This window comes from Apteryx rowi, unplaced genomic scaffold, assembly GCF_003343035.1.
Source record: "Apteryx rowi isolate R43461 unplaced genomic scaffold, aptRow1 scaffold_114, whole genome shotgun sequence".
Classification (NCBI taxonomy): Eukaryota; Metazoa; Chordata; class Aves; order Apterygiformes; family Apterygidae; genus Apteryx; species Apteryx rowi.
In genome coordinates, this window is record NW_020447353.1 from 2,006,594 (window position 1) to 2,028,873 (window position 22,280).

The following is a 22,280-nucleotide window of genomic DNA, read 5'->3' on the forward strand; positions in this document are numbered from 1 at the left end:
TAAGTATTGGAAGACAGCGATAAGAGCTCCCTCAGCCATCTCTTCTTAAGTCCTAATGAACCCAATTATCTCACCCTTTATTGGATTGGATTCAGTATGTCAATATCTTTCTTGTACTTAGGACTCAAAACCGTCTCAAAGCCACGACACCTTAAATTAAAACTTACCTCAACAGGGAGCATGTGCTTTGTCTCATACAAAGAACGACAGATTTTCAAAATTTCATTTCCTGTCTTCTCTTTTTCCTCAGGTGGGCATCTCTGTAGCATAACAGTCCCCAATTTCACCCAAGGATTGTTATCTGTGCATGATCTGCCCACAAAAACAAAAACAAACAAACAAAAAGTTATTTTTAAATGAATTGCATTACAATCTTATGAAATAGAGAGAAAAGGTTTTGAGACAAGTGACCATCCTGATGCTATCATTCTTTCAATGCAACAGAGAAACAAAGTATTTTGAATTATGACATGCTGTTACAATCCCGGAGGATTCATGCCAGATAAGGGCTGATGAAACTGCAACAGCACAGGAAGAGCTTCCATTGGCTTTCCACCAGACGAGTTCCCAAACAGAATGGTATTGAGGGAGGGGTGACAGGAAACCAGAATTCCTAATTTTGTTTGTCTTGATCACATTCTAAAAGCATCTGTCTCTCAAATATCTGCCTCTTGTTTCTTAGTGGAGAAAAAATTTTCAAGATTAAAATTTTCATTTTCAGGTCCAAGAAGTACAGACGAAAGTGCAAACAAAAATAAACAAGCATTCTTTTTGCTCATAAAAGCCCAGATTATAGCTCATCCTGCATGTTCATTATAGCGTGCAGGAGAGTGAAACAATGTGTATCTGTACTTGCCCGCTGGTAGGCAGACACACTTGTTTGACGTATTTAAAACGTCCTTTTCCTTCCACATAGAACTTCATGCAAGACCACCATTGCACAGTCAGCCTCTGACAGAAGACAGACATTGGATATAAGTAAATACCACCATGCATGTTGGTAAAGGCAACATTTACTATAAAGTTCTGCTGCTGGAACATATCCTGGCCTACAGCTGCTATTGCTGGATCAGAGATGTTTGGCCACTTTTGTTAGTGATACGTGTGCTTGGTAGGACAGGATGTACTGACGGAAAAGGAAAAAAGCACAACAGGGCTTTTAACTGAGAGCATGAAGTATGACACTGGAACACGTCCGCACTGTCATTTTGTTAATGTGAATTAAGTTAACACATTTCAGTTCACATCTACAAAGGGCTAAAATCATGCACATCGACAGCTTAGATGGTGATCAAATTAAGCCACAGTAACACCATCACTGTGATCATCTGTATCTAAATTTAAGAAGGTACAAAAGGTGGTTTAAAACCACCCCATCAATCTCTTTGGTCTGTTAATCAATATCCCAAAGACATGGGAAAATTTTCATTGTAGTTGGGGTGTGTGCGCRGGGTGTGGGGAGGGCGTGGAAATCACAGTAAGATTACTTGTACAAGTTCATCTGGAATTCAGTGTAAATTAAGAGACTTGTCTAGCACCTCAGGGAAGGAGTTGTAAAGTCCTTTGAAAGTATTGCTTTTTAATGGCATTATTTAGCAGCAATTGTTGAAAATAACATAATAAATTATAGCTGTAAATGGAGTTTTACCATTAAGAGAGTCAGTCAGCTCRCACAGACCATGCAATGGGTCTGACAGAATTCAGGAGATGACAGCTGTCAATACCTGCTATTTCATATACAAGTAAGCTCTTCCTTGTTCATCTTCCGCTTTCAAAAGCGCACACTGTAAACAAACGATACCTGCATCACGTGAAGAAGAGATGCTAGGAGTGCAAGGATCTTTGAGTGCAAACTAAATGGAAGTCATTTTCTTTATTCTTTTTGACAACTTAATGAGCCTTTCCATCAGTCGCAGTCACTGAACACAGAGCTGCTTCAAGGCTGGCTGGGCAGCTCCTCTCCCTCTCCTACCAACCTACTGGTCAAACCCAAATGCGCTTGCTTACTCCACAAGCACAATGCGACCAACTCAAAATTTGCAACGCCAATAAAGTTAGAGGAAGAAAGCATGCAGCTCCATCTTTGCCACTGGCTAACTTAGTAGCTCCTGCTATACCATCCATCTCTTGTTTAGAAACACAGAGAGTCATAATGAATTTTCATCTTTATAGCTGCTGCCTCCAGAGGTAAATCAAGAGAACCTAGAAAAACTTCCCATTAGGGAAACAAAACCGAACCACACTTCAAAACACAGAAATTGGAAGTAACCAGAAAAGTGCAAGACTCTTGAGGCTTGCCATATGCATGTGTTTATTTATGTAAATAAAGCATCAGATATATCCTTTAGATATATAAACCTTTTCTGGTTTATATACACATAATTCTTCATAATCATTTCAAATACTTGCCCAGTCTAATACACATCTGTTATCCAGAATCTGTAAATTAAAACACCAAAAATCTGACAACTACTGGTAGAATTCAGGTTTCTTTCCTGAATTTTACCTTGGTTCAACTAAGGTTTAGAAAAACAAAACAAAACAAAAAAACCCTTGATGGAAAAACACACATACACAACAAGGGTGTAGAACTAAAATTAAAAATCTTATATGGTTTGTACTGCTGACAAGCAAGCAAGCCACATCCATGCACTGTTTCCTCACAGTCAACATGATATATTATGATATAAAGAAAATCATTTGCAGATAAATAAGGAGCATAATTTAGTCGGAGAGTTTTCAAATACAAGAATTCAAAAAAATTAGAGACTGATCATTCATACAGAAGTCACAAATTTTCCAAAAAAGGAAAAAAAAAGCCTTAGTCCCCCAACTTCAGTTCTTTTCCTTCCTTCCTGCCTTTGTATATTTAAGTTGTATTTTCTAGCTTTACATACAATTTTAAGTATTAGAAATTTACTGTTATGCTGAAAACTAAGTTTTCAGCTGAAAACTAAACTGAAACTAAACTGAAAACTAAGTYTTCAGCTGACTCAGACTTAAATTCCTCAACTCCTGCATATATTATTACATTTACAGTAATCAATGAGTTAGCAGTAATGCTGCTTTTTTGAACCAGGGAATGAATAAATAAGTAAAGATTAAACAAAATCCTAATGCATATGGTTAAACAGCTGGCTTAACTGCTCAGCCCTCTTTTCTCAATAATTTAATACCACTTGCTTTAAGAAATGAGATTATTGAAAGAACCTGCTAACAAAAAGTTTCTGCTTTACTCCAACTGAACTATCAAGGTAGGTTTTTCAGAAATTTCAAGAATATAAAAGAAAAACTAAGCTGGTGGGTGTGATTAAATGCTATTGACATGGAAGTATGCAACAGAAAAAAAAAAAGAAAAAAGTGAAGCACCAGTAATTGCAAGAATAAGAGAAGAAACCAGATCAGAGAAGAGACTGCTTGCAGCCATGCCAAAGATGCAGAGACGGGAGTATGAAAACAACTGTCAATGACAACTGGGAGAGAGATGAGAGAAGATTCGGATAAAGAAGGCAGAAAGAATCAAAGATTTTTCTGATCTTTGCTGGGCCTCAAACTTGCAGCACAGCCTCTGCTTCCTGGCTAACGTGCAATTCCAGAATTTACAGAACAAAATAATTCAAAATAATTAATTTAAAATAATTAGAAAGAAATATGAGCTATTTCCAGCAGACTGTGATAAGAGGCAGTTCAAAAAATTTAACAATCTACTTGGCCAGAGTTTATGAAATTAATCCTGTCTCATATTGAGGTATACAAAAGACAGCTGTACCTGACTTTTTAGAATTAATCATACCAGAGGTGGTGGGATTGAGGGTGGAATGAGGACAGAATGTAATTTTGCAGCATTACTAACAGTTAAGACATGTTTTGAGTCAAATTCATTTTGACGACAGCACAGCCAAAATTGGTTTGAAAACATTCCTTCACACCAAATACATTATTCCTGTGGACAAAGAAGTACACTTTTATATACATGGTGTACATAGCCAGGATTTAAAGTTAGGATAAGTCTTGGTAACAAGTACTGTATCCTTTCTTTCCTTTGGACTTGTTGAAAGCAAAACAAAACCAACCTCCAAAACATTTCTGACTGAGGAATCACGATAACATGAGCCCCTACAGCTAAGTAGGGAAAAAGGTAATTCAGAAAAAGCACTCAACTGTGATCATGCTATCTACTAGTAATACATCAGGTGTGTTCTCTTAAAGCACTAGAAGCGAGCTAGAAACAAAGACTTTCAAGGAACAGTGAGCATTCCTACTTACACAGGATTTATAAAGTGCTTCATCAGTTCTGTAAGTACTGTTAGTAACAAGCAAAAGAGGTAATAAAGAAAAGCAATGGGACTATAAACACATAAAAGACCCCAGGGAGCGCACAATATTGCCCTTGGGTACATTTTTGTACTGGGGCAAATTTTTGTAGTGGGAGGAAAAAAACAAAACAAAACAAAAAACAAACTGCAGATACAACATTTCTACTGAGAAAAAAAAMCCCMAAAACAAACAAACAAAAAAAACAAGAAAAAGGAGGGCGCAAAAGAAAAATATATCCCTGTCATATCTTTCCAGATACAGCCTCAATCCTCCTCTCCCCAGGCAAAACATTCCTAAGGCAGGGAAGAGAATAATTCTTTCAGTTTTTTCCCACCCTTCCAAGCTAGCAAAGATAACTGAAGAATTGAAGAGTGGTAAGTATAAAACAGCCTGATTGCCTTGTGTGCTTCTCTATTTATGAAAAGAACGGAAAGAAAAGAAAAACACACACAGAAAGAAAAAACAACACACGGAAAGAAAAAACAACACACGGAAAAAAAAAAACTTTGTTTCAACACTATGAACACAATGTAACTGCTTGCTCCACTAATTAAATTTGTTTTTGCTTTTTGGAGCTGTGTAGAGTTTCAGGCAAAAGCAAGGAGATTTGACAAATCTGAACTGCTCTTTATTTCCCTGGAGCTAATGAACATGAAGACAGCACCGAGCTCAGGAAACCTTGCTGGAAGCCTGCATAAATCATGTTTGGGAATCTCCGAAGTCAGAGTGTTCCCAAAGAAACCAAGAAAGCTGGGTATTGGTAGTGAAAGAGAAGAAGGCAACTTTTTCCTAAGGCCTTTCCAATGCCTCCTGGCAATGGCAAAGCAATGGAGAGAGACACTACAATTTTTGGTAATAAAATAAATTAAAAAAAAATTCTAATTACAGAATAAAATTTGCAATTTGACCTTGGCATGAAGTCTCAAGAAAGAACAAGAAGTTCAAATATAAGACGGTCACTTGGCTAGTAATTATTAAAACTTACAGTATCTCTCAAATAATGTTGAGGAGCTGATGACCTTGTCAAATTGCACAGTACTAGTTGGCAGGTATTTCTAGACTGTGCAAACTCACAGAAGTACTTAAAGTCATATTATCAGGATTTCACTCTGACAGTATTCAGTAACCTATTGAAGACCTCAAAGATTTGAATTGGGACCCAGTTAAGGGGTCTATTCTGTTTTATAAAGCCTACACACATTCTCTCTTCATTTGGGCCTGAAAGTTTGAGGCACTCAGAATCCGTGATTGCTGAGGGAGCTGGCTGATGCTGTTGTAAGGCTACTCTTGATAATCTTGATAAACTTTGAAAGGTCACGGCCATCAGTCATGAAGTATGGGCTAGATAAGTAGGCAGCRAGGTGGACTGAAAACTGGCTGAATTGCTGGGCTCGAAGGGTTGTGATCAGCAGCACAAATTCCAGCTGGAGCCGGTCAGTAGTGCAGGACTAGAGGCACTGGGCACAAACYGAGATAAACGTTAAAAATAAATAAAAAAATAAACAAACAAACAAATAAATAAGCAAGCTTTTTTTTCTGTGAGGGTATTCAAAAACTGGAACAGGTTGCTCAGAGAGGTTGTGGAATCTCCATCCTTCAACATATTAAAAACCCAAATGGACACAGGCCTGAGCAAACTGCTCTATTTGGCTCTGCTCTGAGCAGAGGGGCTGGACAAGGTGATCTCCAGAGGTTCCTTCCAACCTCAACTACTGTGTGCTTCTGTGATTTTCATATATTTAACATTAGGTTGTGAATTAATTTCTGCTCTCTTGCCCCTTACCTTAACCACTTGATTTCTTTGTGTCAAAACCACGATTATGCAAGTGTCTAGTAACTACACTACCTACTTTAGACTCTAAATGAGTCTTATGTAAGTGTTCTGAGTATTTTGTGCTAGTTTCCACACTTCACAAATCTTGGAACTAGGATGTATCCCAGCTGTTGAAATTTAGTCCACTGTCACTTGTGCAAATAATCAAATTTAATCAATAATTTGTTTCCTCTGCTTCACTTTTCCTGGGCCACCATATCTCCTCAAAGACAGGATATTGCAAATCTGAAAGACTGTTATCATCCAGCTTGCACTGAAATTGTATTAAGCAAATAAAAAATGCAAACACTTGTGAAACAGCCCTTTAGGAAGGCTGAAGGAACAGAACACAAAGTGGGAGGTAAAATTACATAATTTTTAGTTTCTTCTGTTACTGAGCAGTAGACAAGAACTGGCTATTTATAAGGAAGGTTCTCCTTTCACAAAATCTTCAGCTTTTCTGTTCAGCGAATGAGAAAAAGAATATTGCTAATTGTATTGCAGTAGTTTTTCACTTCAGTCTTTGTTCCAAATTTTTTCCTTCTTTTTTTCTGAACTCTAAGCACAATTTTGAACGAAGTTTGACAGTTACCACTCACTATGAGGCACCAAATGTTGAATTACACAATTAAATCAAAACTAAAAAGGCAAGTTGTAATATGAATTTCTGACAGATCATGCAGCAGACCTCATAATTTTTAATGCAATGAGGACAATTTCTGGCTCATAAAACTGTCATAAAGAATTTAGATTAATTCTCATCCATAAATTGCAAACAAACTGCAGGCTTGAAGGTGAATAACCCTTACAGATTACTTTCTAATGCACCAATTCTCTACAAGTACACAAAAGAATTACTTTTCATAAAAAAAAGATATTCCATAACTTTTCTTACAAATCAATGCACATAAGCACTTTGGGGGATGCATTCTCCAAGTTCAAACAGGTTGTAGTCAATAGCCCAAAGTAATCCAAAGGAAGCATCATTTAGTGTCTCTAATCTAACTAATGTCAGACAAAGGATGGCAAGTTGTATTAGCCAGCCAAAAGATATACTAATATTATTGCTCTCCTTGCAGGATATCTGCCTCTATATTGTAACAAAAGATTGCATGTTTCTTTAAATCTTAGACAGCATCATCAGTTGCAGAATAAAACAGCTAAAATTGTCACCTTTAAGTATGTTCAGAAAGTGATAGACAAAAAACAAAGACTTGGTACAAAAATAGTGCAGTCAAGATGCTCCAAATTAACACCTTGTAATAAACAGTTTCAGAATGGGTGCAATACTAACTTTTTAAATAATTATTTTCATTTCATATTGCTGGGTTAGGATTTTCTGGGCATATTTGCCCTAATGTATATTCTTTGCTTTTGGATAGTTTATTCAGAGATGGAAAAAATAGACAGTGGATGTAGAAAAGAGAAGCACCATGGCTTGGTAGCATTATGCAGACCTTCTACAAATTGTCTGCTATGACTGTCTGAAGACCAGCTATTCAAGATATTTCTGTAAAACATAGCTTTGAATAGAAAAAGCAGCCAGAGACAGAACTTCTCATTCCTATTTACAGGTTTTCTACATACTGCCAAAGTAAGTTGCAAACTTTCAATTGAAGTATTTAGAAAAACACCCATATGCAATAGTTCAGGCAATAAAATGGTTCTCTGCCTCCTGCATGATACATATATATACATACACACACATATACATACACACACATATACATACACACACATATACATACATACATACATATATAKAGAGAGAGCTTTTAGAAGAAACTGATTGATTCAATTCTGCTCTAAATACACCATTTATTTTTCCCAGTAAGGCCCTTTCAAAAAGGTCATACTCCTCTTGCACACGTTTGAATTCATTGACTGGAAGCTTCATGATCAAATTGTTAGGTGACAAAACTTAACACTATTTTGTTAAATAACTGTTTGAAAATATTTTCACCTGTTGCTCCTTTCCATAGGTGGCCAAGCTTGAAGGAGTAAAACCAAGTGCTGAAACTCAGACGGACTATGACTAGATTCCAGAAGTCCCAGGAAAAGCTCATACCTTTTCTCTTCACTTTCAATATCTGTTATCTCTACCTGAAAGAAAAACAGGAGCATTTAAAAATAAAGGATCTAAACAAATCAGCAAACTATTGGGGTGAAGGACATCACTGCTGTAAAACTCAGGAACATAGCCCAAGTAGTTTTCCTGGGAACCCATTTTATTACCTCTCATTTTCAATTACATGCAATTAAAACAGCAAAGCATGGATGGGGACAATGGGGAGGAGCCTTAGGTGCACGCTCTTACAACAGCATGAAGTCCACACAAGTAGATTCATTGATTAGTTCAAAGGATCTTATCATCTCTGTGTTCTTCTAACAACTGAAAATTCCTTAAATTTCTTCCTCCCCATATGATAATTTTTTAAAGAATGGGCAGGCCTAGTACTTCCCTAATATGTATTATTTTCACTCACGTATGAAAATTAAGCAGTTTTACCTAAATTTATAACATTTAATCTTTTCAGCCAGGAAAGAGTGTCCTGGAAGCAGATTTTAAATTCATTTACTCCACAACAAACTCTTGCTGACAAGTACTGTAGTATCTCTCTGTATAGGTATTTTATATTAAACAAACAAAAAAAATCCCACCCCAAGAGCCAGCCACCAGACAACGCTGCCTCGGGAACACTGTCTATCTTAGTTTGAAACATGACGATTCTGTCAGAACTTGCAGTTTCCCTTGTGGTTTCAGCTGATGACAGGTTCTATTAAATATAATTACCGGCTGCAACATGCACGGTAAGAGGAGCAAGCTAAAAGGTCTGCCTATTGAAGGAAGTTTGCTATTAAATGAGAACCAACTTGCTACTAAATGAAAAGTAGCTTCTGTTTAAAAGTTTGGCTAACACACCAGGAGGGCTTTCACAAATGCAATAGCTATTCATTGTTCACCTGACATATGACAGTTCTTAAAGTTTAAAAATAATTTGTTCCAACAACAAAACAGCTTCCTCTGTCATTAACACATTCTAACACTGAATTTTTCCCCCCAGGCTTGGAAAAGTTCCAGGAAAAGTTCCAGTTTCTTCTTATAATTCAGCTGAAGATACACAGCATTAAATGTTAACTTTTTTGTTTTAGTCCAAGACTAGTTCTGAGACACCAAACTTGGAGAAAGCTTTCCTTAGTTCTATAGCTACTTTAAAAGATTAAAGATTATATTCCCAAAATTTCAAAGTGACTCTGATATATCAAGGGCAAATTTTTCAAAGAAGGTTGGAAGACAAAGATTGCTGATGCATTTACTGAGTTGCCTACATAATTTGTGACTTTAAAATATTCACTGTTGAAAATCATTTGCTTCTGTCTCCAGGGTACATCTGAAAGCACCACATATTAAAACATTCTAGATAGTGAAGAAATATTTTGGAAATCTGTCCATTTAAAATACTTAATATACGAAGTTAGACATTCTCTGCACTACAGATGTCACGAAGCAGAGATCAAGCTGCTGACTTGTGATACCCCTAAATTCCTCTATGCTTGCTCATAAAAAAATGATTATCTTCAATATTTAAATCATAATGCTGAAAAGGGTAGAAAGAAGAACAGGAAAGGGTAAAAGAGACAGGAGACATCTTAACCACTGAGGATCAAAAATGCTTAGCAGTCTTAGCAAATTATTTACTAACTAGACAACAGAATCCCTCACATTGCTTCATCTGTCCCTAAACTCCTTTTCAGACAACTAGCTCTTTAAATATTTAGACTAAATAGATAGCATTCTAGATGGTCCACTGAGTACATTTTAGCTTATTTGCACAAACTGCATGTTACTTCAAAATACAGATTGCATGTTCAGTTCTCTCTAAATGATAACAGCAAGAAAGGGAAGAAATAGCACAGAAAATATTAATATTAAAAGATGAGAAGAGCTGTTGGAGAAATTGAGCCATTAGTAGCAGAGAATAGATCTTATTCAAGAGGTATCTTATTCGACGTGAACTGAATTCCCATAATTCTGCTTGATAACACATCTTTACAAATTAGGTTTACATTTTTCATGAGGTTAATAAATATGTTATAAAGTAGTGTTTTGGACAGCTGGATACTTGCTCATAACAAAACAGATATTAATATGATCAAAGCGAATAACAATATAATGAGAAGGATTATCTCTTTATTCTTAAACATCGTATTTAGTTCTGCAACATTTCTTTTTACAATGCCTTTTACAAGTCACTCATTTCCCACTAAAAGTAATAAAGTGAACTTTACACAGTGCTAGTTATTAATAGTTTTTTTTTTCAAAAATAACTATTCAAATACACTTTTTATATGACATTTTAAGCGGACTTCCATTTATTGTGAAACAGGTAAGATGAGAAGGTAGCATTATCTTTTACCATAGAGAACAGCATGTCCATATACTAGTAAGACAGAATGCAACTTAAAATGCAGCACTGAAGATGCAGGAAATGGAGAGTTAATGGAAGAACAACAAATTGAAAATACATCAGTATTAAAGGGTAGATGACAAGTATGCTTACATTCCAAAAATGACTAGCTTTATCCTACTTGAACCAACTTCACCAGYCCTCCACCTTTTTTCTGTCCTTTTTTCCCCTCTTCAATGCATCTTCAGCTTCTGCAGCATCTTTCAGTCATTCCCATAGCTCACATACAGTCTGACGTACATCAGTTTCAAACAAGCTTTAAGCATTATTTTACTTCTGTAGCAATGTGGTTTATCACTTTCTTTGGGAAAAAAGGAAAGTTGAGGTTCAGATATAAACCTATACTTTAGTCCCAAGAAAGCAGAGCCTGAGTGTTTGTGACAATGGTCACAGAGTCAGCTGTACTGGGAATATTTTTGAAAGGTATTCATGTGCTGAAAACACCACCAAACACATGACAATTCTGCAAAGACTGTGCATGCTTCACATTAAATGTGATAAGTAGTCCCACTGATTTCGGTAAGATTGTTTCCAGTGTCTAAAATTGCACCTTCTGTGAAGTAGCTGTATTTAACTTGTACATATATGTCTTTGCACAATCAAGATCAAGACTTTGCCTATAATCACTAGAAAAATCCTGACCAGCAAATCAAAGGCATGTACCAGAAAAAACAGAAAATAAAACATTTTAAAGCTTCAAGGTATTGTTATTCTTATAAAACATAAAAGGCTGTATTTTAAGTTAAATATTAATAAAATATACAAAGATAGATATTATCTACTATGAAGTAAATCAAGAAAGTGCCTTAAATAGCTTCCACACTGCTTTCCCATTTGACAGAATACCTTATCCTGCCTCTAAGTCTTTCCTTAAGATTCTCCAGAAATAAAAGTTACAATAAAAAAAATGACACTTTCTTGCTACAAGAAAGGAAAAATACATTCAAGCAGCACATTGGAATGAGACTTTTTTGTTGTTATTATTTCTTTTACAATTCCTACACATTTCACATGCACATCAATCAAAATACAGCTCCCTGACAACATGCGAGTCCAGTTTAGCATACAAAAAGACTCCAAAAGGAACAAACAAAAACAGGTTTTCCTCCAGTGCTGCAAAGGAGTCCAGGATTATCCTAAAACTTAATCTACAACCACTGCAATAAAAAAATGCTCCTATAAGCATTTATTTCCAGAAGTTCCATTAAATCTGTGCTAGGGGCTCTGGCTGGAGTCCTTGCAAAACTGCGGGAATACAGGGGGGAAGGGGAAGCTACTCAGTCTGAAGTACCATTCCCTTTTCCCTCAAGTACCACGGAAAGACTAACCACCATAAAATGGATCATGACATCTGAAAATAAGGTGATCCCTTGCAAAATCACAGGGTGCTCCAGTAGCAGTCACAAGAAACAATGAAAGAACATTTTTGTGACAAGCGAGCAAAGCTATTTTAGTTTAGCATGGCAAAATAAAAGCATAGGCTTAATGAAGCTAGGCCTCAAGAATAGGAACATAGGATTTCCCTCTGTATCTGCTCTGCTTTCTGAGGATGAGGGAGAGGATGGAGAGGGAGCAGCCACCTTATACAACAAAAACAGAGGAGGCTCCGCGTTAAAAGGTAGAAAGTTTATCTTAACACAGAGGAGAAAACTAGTCAAGATGATGAAGTTACCAAGGTAGTAGTTAAACCTGTTGCTCTGCTGTAATAACAGAACAAAACAGTGAAAAGATTAAAAGMTACATTTTGAACTGAACAGTCTCTTATCCCTAAGCTTTGAGTAGCGACTGAATGAACTATTCAGGTGACCCTGAAAGACACAATGCAACAAGGCACTCCAATTCTACAGGTATCATCATCCTGGAAACCATGGTAATGGGACACTATAACACAGCTTTTTTTTTTTTCTTTAATATAAACAAGCTGCCATGAACTGTTCAGACCCCTGAAAGTCCAGGGGCCTGAAAGGGAGAATCTGTAACTAAGCAGAATGATAAGGAAAGTGTCTGGCCCACAGCAAGTCAGTAAGGGTCACGCTTGAACTTCAGGTGATTCCAAAGGAGCATGAAATAACCCCCCTTGCTCCCATAAACCCAAAATGCACTCCTGGTTTTGTACCTTCTTTGAGAGAGAAGCAAAGCTCCCTTCATGCTTTCCATCAAAATAAAAGGCTGTGCAAATATTCACCACAGTGGGAAAGTCGATTAAGGGAATTAATTTTAGAAATGATACTCAGGATAGATTATGAAAACAAATAAATAAAAATCGAATCTTAAGCTAAAATGTTAAAATACACAACTTCATTGCCAACGAGGGACTAAATGTTTTTAAAATCGAGAATACACAAACCTCTATATAATAATGTTAATGAACCTTAGAAATTAATATAGGAAATTACCAAAGCAAAATACAGGTTATACAAACAGCACAGAATGTGCAACTGTTGCTCAAAACTGCATTACATAGTACCAGCTGTTTGAACAAGCGCAAATCCCTCCTAATTATGTGCTCTCCTTCTGAGCGCTGATTTCCCCTCTTTGCCCAGTTTCTTGTGTTATTAATTGGCAGCGGTTATGATGGCCCATGAAGGAATATCCGACTCAGCCCAGATTAGCTCTGCTTAATAAGGAAGGCAAATTCAGCCTACCTTTCTCAGACACTGACCAAGACAATAAATTAACCAAACTTCTTTAAGGAACTTCTGAAGGGAGGTGAATATTGCAGCTATAGCCTGTAGCAGCTAGGCATGCTAAAAGCCCAAACTCAAACTTTCTTTTTATCTGTGTTATTTTCAGTGTTTCTGAGCACAGCCACACAATATACCTCACTGAAAGAGGTGGCTTCAGTCATCACAACAGCTATTTTTCYTTAAGTAGTTACAGTCTGCTGATCAGTAGCAGATTCACTAGACTTGACATAGCACATGTTCAATCACATACAGGGACAGTCTTTACCTTGCTGTTATTGGCAAATCTGAGGAAAACTAAAACGTTTACTGAAAAATCGGTTGCTAGAATCCAGTTATTTATCAAACACTTGGCCACAATATCTCAGTTTCGACATCATTTTGCTAATAGGAAGTTACATCAGACAAGATTCCTACAAGTCTCTTAAAACATTTTATATACAGAACACATGAAATATACAGGTATGGGTGCTTTTACTGCTACAGTATAAATAACAGGAGAAATCCAGCAATTTATTTAGGTATTTCTAATCTCTTCAGCACTATATTGCCTGTGCACAAATATACCTTTTATCTGACTTCTGCCCTTCTAAAAATACTTGCATTTGCATGATTTTTGCACCCAGTACTGAAATAAAAGCTTAATGCAGTTACAATCCCTCCAGAAATAAAACTCCAAAGTATTCTGCCTGATGACAGAATATTTCACAAAGATTTATACAGATCTCTTCTTTACAGATTAATACTATTACATGCCCAAAAGGCTGAAACCTCTCAACATACTTCTTCCACTTTCAATGCATGAAGTTTTGAATCATCTTCTTATTTGACAGGTTAATTGCTTTACAGATATTCATCACGTTACACATGAAGGAGTCAAAGACAAAAAGTTCCCTCAAAAGTTTGTACCATAGCTCTTAGAAACCTGTAATTTTATAAAAATCATAAGATTATACACTTAAAAAAATGATAACATTAAATACAGCTGTGGGATTTCACACATCACTGACAAGACCTTCAGCATGGTAGTCCACAGGATCAGTTGTTTAGTTTGTTACATTATCCAACTCTTGTAATGGAAGTTAGTTTAAATTGGCATGTACAGCTACAGTAGTATGCTGCTGTACATGAACTGTGTCCCTGAAGGATAGATATCCACTATATAGAGTTCTCCTAATCCTAAAGGACAAAGACATCTGATAGAGTTGTAAATGCTTTATTGCTTAAGTTGTATTATTTGAGAATCTGACACCGACCGACTCTGAGCCCTTTTTAAAAAGCCAAAGCATTAATCAGAAGAAAAAAAAAAATCCAGTTAAAGAGATGCCCTCTCCCTCCCCTGAAACAAAATACAAGATGCTGTCTGTTTATGTGTGGGAGGTTGAGCAGGAAAACTAAAGCAGATCTCTGCACTTCCCTCTGCCCAGTGAAATCTGTTCAGCAATTTCCATTTTTATTCTCTGTAAGTATGGCAGAGCCATGGTCTTCATTAACATATTTTATTTGCTACTAATGTTCTAAGGAAAGAATTGATAAGGGTGCTGGCCATTAAGGAATCGAGATATAGAAATCACAAAAATATTTTCCTTCATTATAATTGCTTGCATTGTTGACATAAACTACATCAGTGCTTAAAAGCAATTCCCTACATGAAAGGAAGAGATATTTGTGGTTTGTATCCAAGAGCCCCAAACAACAACCTACTGATTTACATCATTATAAAATCCATTTTATTACATCTACCAGATTGTAAATGTAAACATCTCAAGATATTTTCATGTTCCTCACTGCAGTGTAAATTTGAATTAATATGGCATTAAAAACAGAATCACTAAGCAGGCATTTGAATAGCCCCTTATTGCTATAGTACATTCTCAGTTCATTCTGACTCCTAAGTTTTTATTTATTCACCCGACCACCAGCTCTTGTTGGTAGAGACTTCATCCATGCTGTGTTTTAAAATATAGAGTGATATGAAAGATTTTACTCAGACTCAAGATAAGGAGTACTGATGCTAAAGCTTCCACTCACCAGACAGGGCTTAACAGGCATTTTAAAGGTAGTGACTGAAAGGATTGGTAACATTTTGAAAGTACTTCTGAGATTGACATCTCAGTGTGCTGTTCACTGCACAAAAATATAGTCTTGCTTTAAAAAGATTATAATCTAATCTAAACAGGTAAATCAAGGGGAAAAAAATACTGCTCTTCCTATACAAACATGTCAGAAAGAGTTGGTCACTGAAAAATTTAATCTTCCAAGTTTTGTGCATCAATCTGCTGGTATTTGTGTGGCTACCAAAAAGTTTATTTCCAGCATAGGGTTGCAAGTTGAAAACTTGCTGCAAAGGACATATAAAAACTCTCTTTAACTCACTTTGAATTTTAAACTTAGTTACTCACTAAATGAACACAAATGTGAAAACTACCAGTTTAAAAAAAAAAAAAAAAAAAGGCGTACAACTGAAATAATACAGCTATTGATCCTGCAAAGGTAATATCAGGAACTTTTAAAAGTTTTTTGATTAGTTATTTCATTCTCTTCAAACTGTTTCAAGATGCTGGACACCCTGCCAACCTTTATGTTAGATATGTTACATACTTGTAAAACAAGGCAAAAAACACAAGCACATATTGAAATATCTCATCCAAAACCCTCACATTTCAGAGTAACACTAAACCTTTTTTTAAGGGGAAACCCATAAGTGCTGTATTCCCAAACCCTCTGTCATCATCCCATTATTTCTAAACCAGGCTGCCTGAAAAAAATAACTCTTTTTAGGATGTGATCAAGAGGGAAATCCTCAATGACACAACAGAGGCAGCTTGGAAAGAGTAGTAACAGACTTGGAAGCAAAAACACTATTGTAATCTATTCTTACAATCTACATATCACTATGTACAATTTTATCAAATAATTTTGCACTAAACTCATATCCTCTGTTTGGGCTAGAGTGCTTTCTAACAGACTGAGTCTTTTGACTTAAAGATACAAGGCAAACAAGATTAATATCTTTCTGGCAAATTATTCCCAGCTATCATTTAGAAGGTAACCCTACGCAATACGACTTTATTCAGACTCTACCTGCTAGATCATACTATGGTAACACTTGAATTTAGACCTTGTCTACACATAGGATTGTTTCCTGTTCCTGGGAATATGGAATAAGAGCCTCTCAGCTTTAAATGGTTTCCTCATTTCATTCTTTCATTTTTATTAATTGTCATATGTATTTGTATTAAAATGTCTGGGACTTTTCATCTGTTCAGGTTCTATTGATTGCGCTCTCATATAAGCAAACTCAATGCTATCACAACTGTTTAAATAATATGTTAGAACTCACGGCAATTTCAATACTAACACTGCAGTCCCTCACTATTAGTAACCACGGGAAACAAAGTCAAGTCATTTAATTCTCTTTATCTAAACTGAAAAGCAAAATCAAAGTGGAATTATATACCTGCTAATCTAGATCTGCTTTGAATTTAGGCATCATCTACTTATAAAATAAGCATCTAAATGCTTAATTTTTCTCCTCTAATGATAGAATTGAAGACAAGATGGCTGAAAAACAATGCTCAGAGACCTTAGGAGTAAAAAAGTTTCACAGCAAAAGACAATTAAAACCAACTGCTTTGACAACACAGAATGCCATCTCAACGTGAGGAGAAATCCATCTTTCAGAGAGAAAGAATTACTCTCAATTACTTTTCCTAAGCCAATCTTTGCTTTTGAGGAAAGGTTCACAAGTGATACACGAAATTTATATCATGGAACTAAATTAACAGGCAAAAGTGAATGTTTAGGAGAGTATGTATAAAAAGCTTCAAAATATTATTTGTATACAATTAGGTCAAGTGAAATTTCCTTCTCAAATACATATTCTACAGACTTCAACTTAATATCATCTTAGAGTTTTTTCCCCCTCAATATTTATGCAATTTTTTAAGGTTTAAACAATGTACAATGGTACAATACCTTTCACTCTATGTCCTAGCACAACATTGCTGTGTACAGGGTGAAGGCAACTAAGAAATATCTTTTAAATAAAATATTTACATAACATTAAGTTTTATATACTGTAAATATCCACATCATGTTTCAGATTTAAATTAAAAAAAAGAAAGAAAGAAAGAAAAAAAGCTATAAAAAGGAATACTGCCAAATGACTGCTGTGAGGAACTGAAATATACTGCCATCAACTTCCTTATTGACGATTCAACCCTAGTATTGGAATTAACTTATTTTGTCATCTCCTATTTCTTGGAAAACCTATGAAAACTTTTATTTTTGAGAAAAAAACATGGAAAGCTGTGGTTTAGATTATAAAAATGTTGGTTTATTCTTACCACTGTGGAATAGGAAAAGTGTAATTTGAAGAGTGCATACATAAAACCAAACTCTAAACTTGACATTTATGATCCAAGGTCAAAATTTGCTATGGACTAAGTTATGTAAGAAAATAGTCATATGCTGATCTATGTCATTTGGGAAGTCCATCTTGCCTTTTGCATAGATGAGTTTTACCTTCTCAGAAGCGTATTCCAAAGATATTCTCCTCACGGCAGAGAAACCTGTCAGTTCTAAATGCTACTTTTTCATCTTATTTATTCCACCTGCCCAAGCTTACATGTATGCACAATCCTACTACCAATCTGTTTTGGATTTCAATAAATAGAAACTTATTATATGGGAGTTATCAGGTTGCAAATCACAGCTGAAGGACTGGTAACTTCTCCAAAACTGTTCTGCTGGGCTCATGAATGCCCCCCCCTCCCCCAGTAATGAAGGAATTTGGTTCTATTTTATGAAAAAATATTGTATGAAAATACATGATCTGGTTTGGAGAATGAACCAATTTTGCAGATTAGAATCCCTGTCTTGAAAGGAACCTTTGTGAAGATACGCTTATGGAGCAATCGTAATTAATGCAAAGCAGTAGTTTTAAGGAAAATTAGTAAATTTATATCTGTTATGATGTAATTCAGCCCACCTTCTGCACTTAAAAACCAAAAACAAATGCCAAAAAAATCCCACCCCATTCAAAGAACTGTTGACTTCCATTACTAGGGGGAATATAACCGGAGTTGGCAGTGCGAAGGCCTAGCTGACAATACTTCCTCCATTTGAGTTTAAGATAAGGGAGCAGACAAGAGTTCTCAGTGGAGCATATGCAGAATCTTGAACAGAGGTAGGAAAGAGAACATAGGTTGCTCTGACCTAGATTTGGAACAGCCACTGTTTGATACACCAATAAGAAGTGTCTGCAGTCAAAATGAAATCTTGTTATAGCAAGAAATATAAATTTAAAATGACAGTCACAGTTTTGGATGACAAATCCAACGTTCACAGCCCACACCTTCTACCCAAACAGTAAAAGAACTCTGAGGTGAGGCTTTCTTGCACCTTCCCCCCAAAAAGGCCTTGATATACTAAAAATTATTACGATTAACAGTGCTTACCACACATGAAGGCCTGCTGCACACAGATACTGAAGGGATGTGCATAATCTCACAGGCCAAATCATGCTCAAATGGAAGTCAATGAATGGGGTAAGTACATTGATGGTATTTAAATTTAAAAAATAAAATCAACCAAAAAGTCTAATGGTGATGAATTAAACAAAGGCTCAGACACATGTTGAGTTGTGTGTCTTGCAGAAGTATCCAATAACTTTTTTTTTTCCAGACTCATTTGTATATCATTTAATTCTTTTCCTGCTTGATATGCAGCTCAACATCACTAAGAAATGCACACATATTCAAGCAAACACAAGTGTGTTGTCTAATGCATAAAAATGCATAATGTGTGCAGAAAATAAAATCCATTCATTTGTATTCTGCGGGAGACTGTTCTGCAAATAAATTTCAGCACAGAAAACCTCTATAAGATTGTACAAAGATTTTGAGAGATGGATAGAGAAGGGCAAAGAAAAAAAAGTATGCATTTAGAAGAATTATACAGCTAGATAGATAAAACTGTATGAGACAAGATTAACATACATGTTATTTAAAATGTACACTGACTAGGTGTCAACTGATAGGTGAAAAGTTAGATCTATGTAAAACATGGCTAAAACTAACATCTATGTAACATGAGGGACTTAAAAACATGTAATTCTTTTTAATTGTATGTACCAGCTACTAATTGCTATTCCATCCTTTATAAACTAATTATATATAGATATCCCAGATTTAAAATAGAAAAAAGGTGATGGAAGATGCAGCCTGAAAATGACAAGCTTTTACTCCTCAAAAGTGACCTTTAACTTTGAGCAGTTTCATTCACGTCAGCCATTTCTCCTCATAACTCATGTAAATGGCTCCTTAGTTTACCTTTTCTGATCATCATTAACATTAATAAGCAGTGCGTGCACAAGCTCCCAGTATTCAACTGCATGTGTAATAACTGCTGTCTCAATGAAAGTCTCCAATTCTTGCTAATGGAGGAAAAACAATTAACAAAAACTTTTCATTCAAATGAACGCTTGTCAAAATTAATTTTTTCCAAGGTGTCATCCTGCCAATAGGCTAACCTGACAAAGTAAAAGCTGCATTTTTGAAAAATAACAACTCAATAGAAACCAAAACACTCTCCTTTTCTATGGCGTAATCAGAATAATAAGGCAATCATCAGAAGCAGGTAGGCAACACCATGCAACTGTCATACTATATGGCATTATGTAAGCAGTGTGGTTATTTCCCTTCATTTGAAGTAAATTACAAATCATTTAAAATCCACATGATCAGAAACAAACAAGGACCCATGCTCAAAGCAAAGTTGGCTTTCAGGCTTATAACACGTAGCAAAGTAAAGAAATATGTTACAGGCAGCATTTTTCCTAACTAATTTGAAAGGGAAGAGCATCATGTTTCAAAGTAGCAGGTATTACTTGGGTTTAGCATAAAATTCAGTGGTTTTACCATACAATCAAAGAATAAGAGTTTATTATCTTAATCAGATTCTGTTGCTTAAACATAAAAGGAATACAATCCGTTCATGCCTAAGATTATTCTTGGATGAGGAGAAAAGCCTCTCTAAAAAGGAGATGAAAATCTGAAATTCACTCTCATCTGCTCAGGAGAACTTCTGGTCTTATTCTGGTCCAAAGAAACATTAGTTGAATTTTCAGAAAACCTCAAAACCTAGGTCTGATAAGCCCAGCCTTTATTTGGCAGACCAGAACTTTGCAAACTTTAACTAACAGTAATGGTGTCTGAGTTCCTAAGTTTCCTTAAAATACAAAAGATGCAGGACTTTTCCTTAGTTCCAGTTTTACATAATTTTCTGTAAAATCTTGTTGTCTGGGGAGATCTTTGAGGAGGCCTAGGGACACAATCGAAGGTGTACGCCCACAGAGAATCTGACCTGTCTGCAATCCATACACCAACCAGACAGATTTCTAAACCAGAAAACAGTATGAAAAAACTCCTTTTTTGTTGTCTCTTAAGAAATGGGTTGATTCCTTCAACAGCTAGTCCTAGAAAAAGATACGGTAGAGTCATTCGGAATTTAGTCTTTGAAGTTATTTCACAGATGTTAATTTAAAAAGGTAACAATAGCTGCTAATAATAGCAACAATATATTCAGATTCTTCCTCCTAAATATAGGAAGAAAACCCTCTAAATGGCATATTCATGCAAAATTTTGTGGTGACGTCTATGCTGGACTTCAGTCTACAAACAACTTTTTTTTAGGGGGAAAAAAACCCTAATAGCTACTTAAGCATCAGACAAATTTACACTTTAAAAAGCAGAAAGGACTAGAGTTTATATACACTCTTTGTAAAGGAGGTTAAATACAAAGTGGCCACTTTTCTTACGGAAAAAAATGCACTCTCTCTCAACACCTAGCCTGAAATAGCTATGAAAGAAGAAGTACTTTATAAATCCCTCAAGGTGACTCCTCAGATGATACAGAGTTTACAGATCTCTGCCCGATATTGTCAGCTAGTAAGTAGATTGAAGGAATAAGATAAGACTGCTTGAAAAAAGCATCACATCAACTGACAACCATAATTATTAATACATTACATTAAAATTCCTTTAAGATAGAGATAAAATAATGCTTAAGAAAAACAGTTTAACAATTTATTTACATTCTCAAAAGGCTTTTAATGATATCCCTGACTAGAAACCATTGAAGAACTTAATCTACTAAAAAGGGTCCAGACAAACAAACAAACAAAAAAACCCCCAGAAAGCCCAGTTTAAGATCAAATGGTAGAAGGTAAAGAGTAGAATTCCTCATGAGTTTATGCCTGCTCCTTTGCTTATAGACGAATGGATTCTTTGGGATGACTGCAGGCATCGAACAGATAAAACTTCAGACAACTGAGCTTGCTTATATTAGTCAAGAGCACTGTAGCAAGAAACCTCTAGTTGACTTAAAAACTGAGTTAGTAAATGGCCATACAATGGCAAATAAAATGTAACATTGATAAAGCTGTCACATTTTAAAATACTCTAAATTAACTCCTTCAAGTCAAAACAGGAACCTGAGCCTCCCTGTGAAACATTCAGAGACCTCTGTTCAAGGCACAGCCGAAGCCAACAGAGCACGCACGGTGTCCACACGCAAAAGGCCATCCAGAACGACACTGACCTCACCGTCCTTCGTCCACCAGCTCATTCCCCGCGCGACACTGCATATCACAGTGGGCTCGGAGATGGAGGGATGGATAGTTACAGACAGAAAGCATCTTGGCTGAGCTAACAAGACTGGAATTGCACACTTAGATTAAGTAAACCAAATACGAAGGGATGAAATACATAAAACAGTGAATGTTACATGGAACAGAATGCTGTATACAGAACACCGGGCCACCCAAAGCTCCCACTGCAAACCCTCGTGCTCGCTGTATTTCTCTTCATTTCATCTTTCCTGTTATCTGTTTTACTTGTGTAGTTACTGGAAATTTTTTTTATTTCCATCTCAAAGTATTTAATTAATCATGCAGACTACAATTTATGTTCCCAGAAACAATACATTTCACAT

At 35.9% G+C, this 22,280-nt stretch overlaps 1 protein-coding gene across 1 annotated transcript in view; it reads right to left on the reverse strand.

Moving 5' to 3' along the window:
• NBAS (neuroblastoma amplified sequence) overlaps positions 1 to 22,280 on the reverse strand; it is a gene marked incomplete at its 5' end in the record, with an annotated part of 193,399 nt that overhangs the window by 16,774 nt on the left and 154,345 nt on the right. The window contains 2 exons of the mRNA XM_026079059.1: positions 168 to 312; positions 8,094 to 8,233. Of these exons, the coding sequence (XP_025934844.1) occupies positions 168 to 312; positions 8,094 to 8,233 (285 nt within the window). The remainder of the gene's footprint in view (positions 1 to 167; positions 313 to 8,093; positions 8,234 to 22,280) is intronic.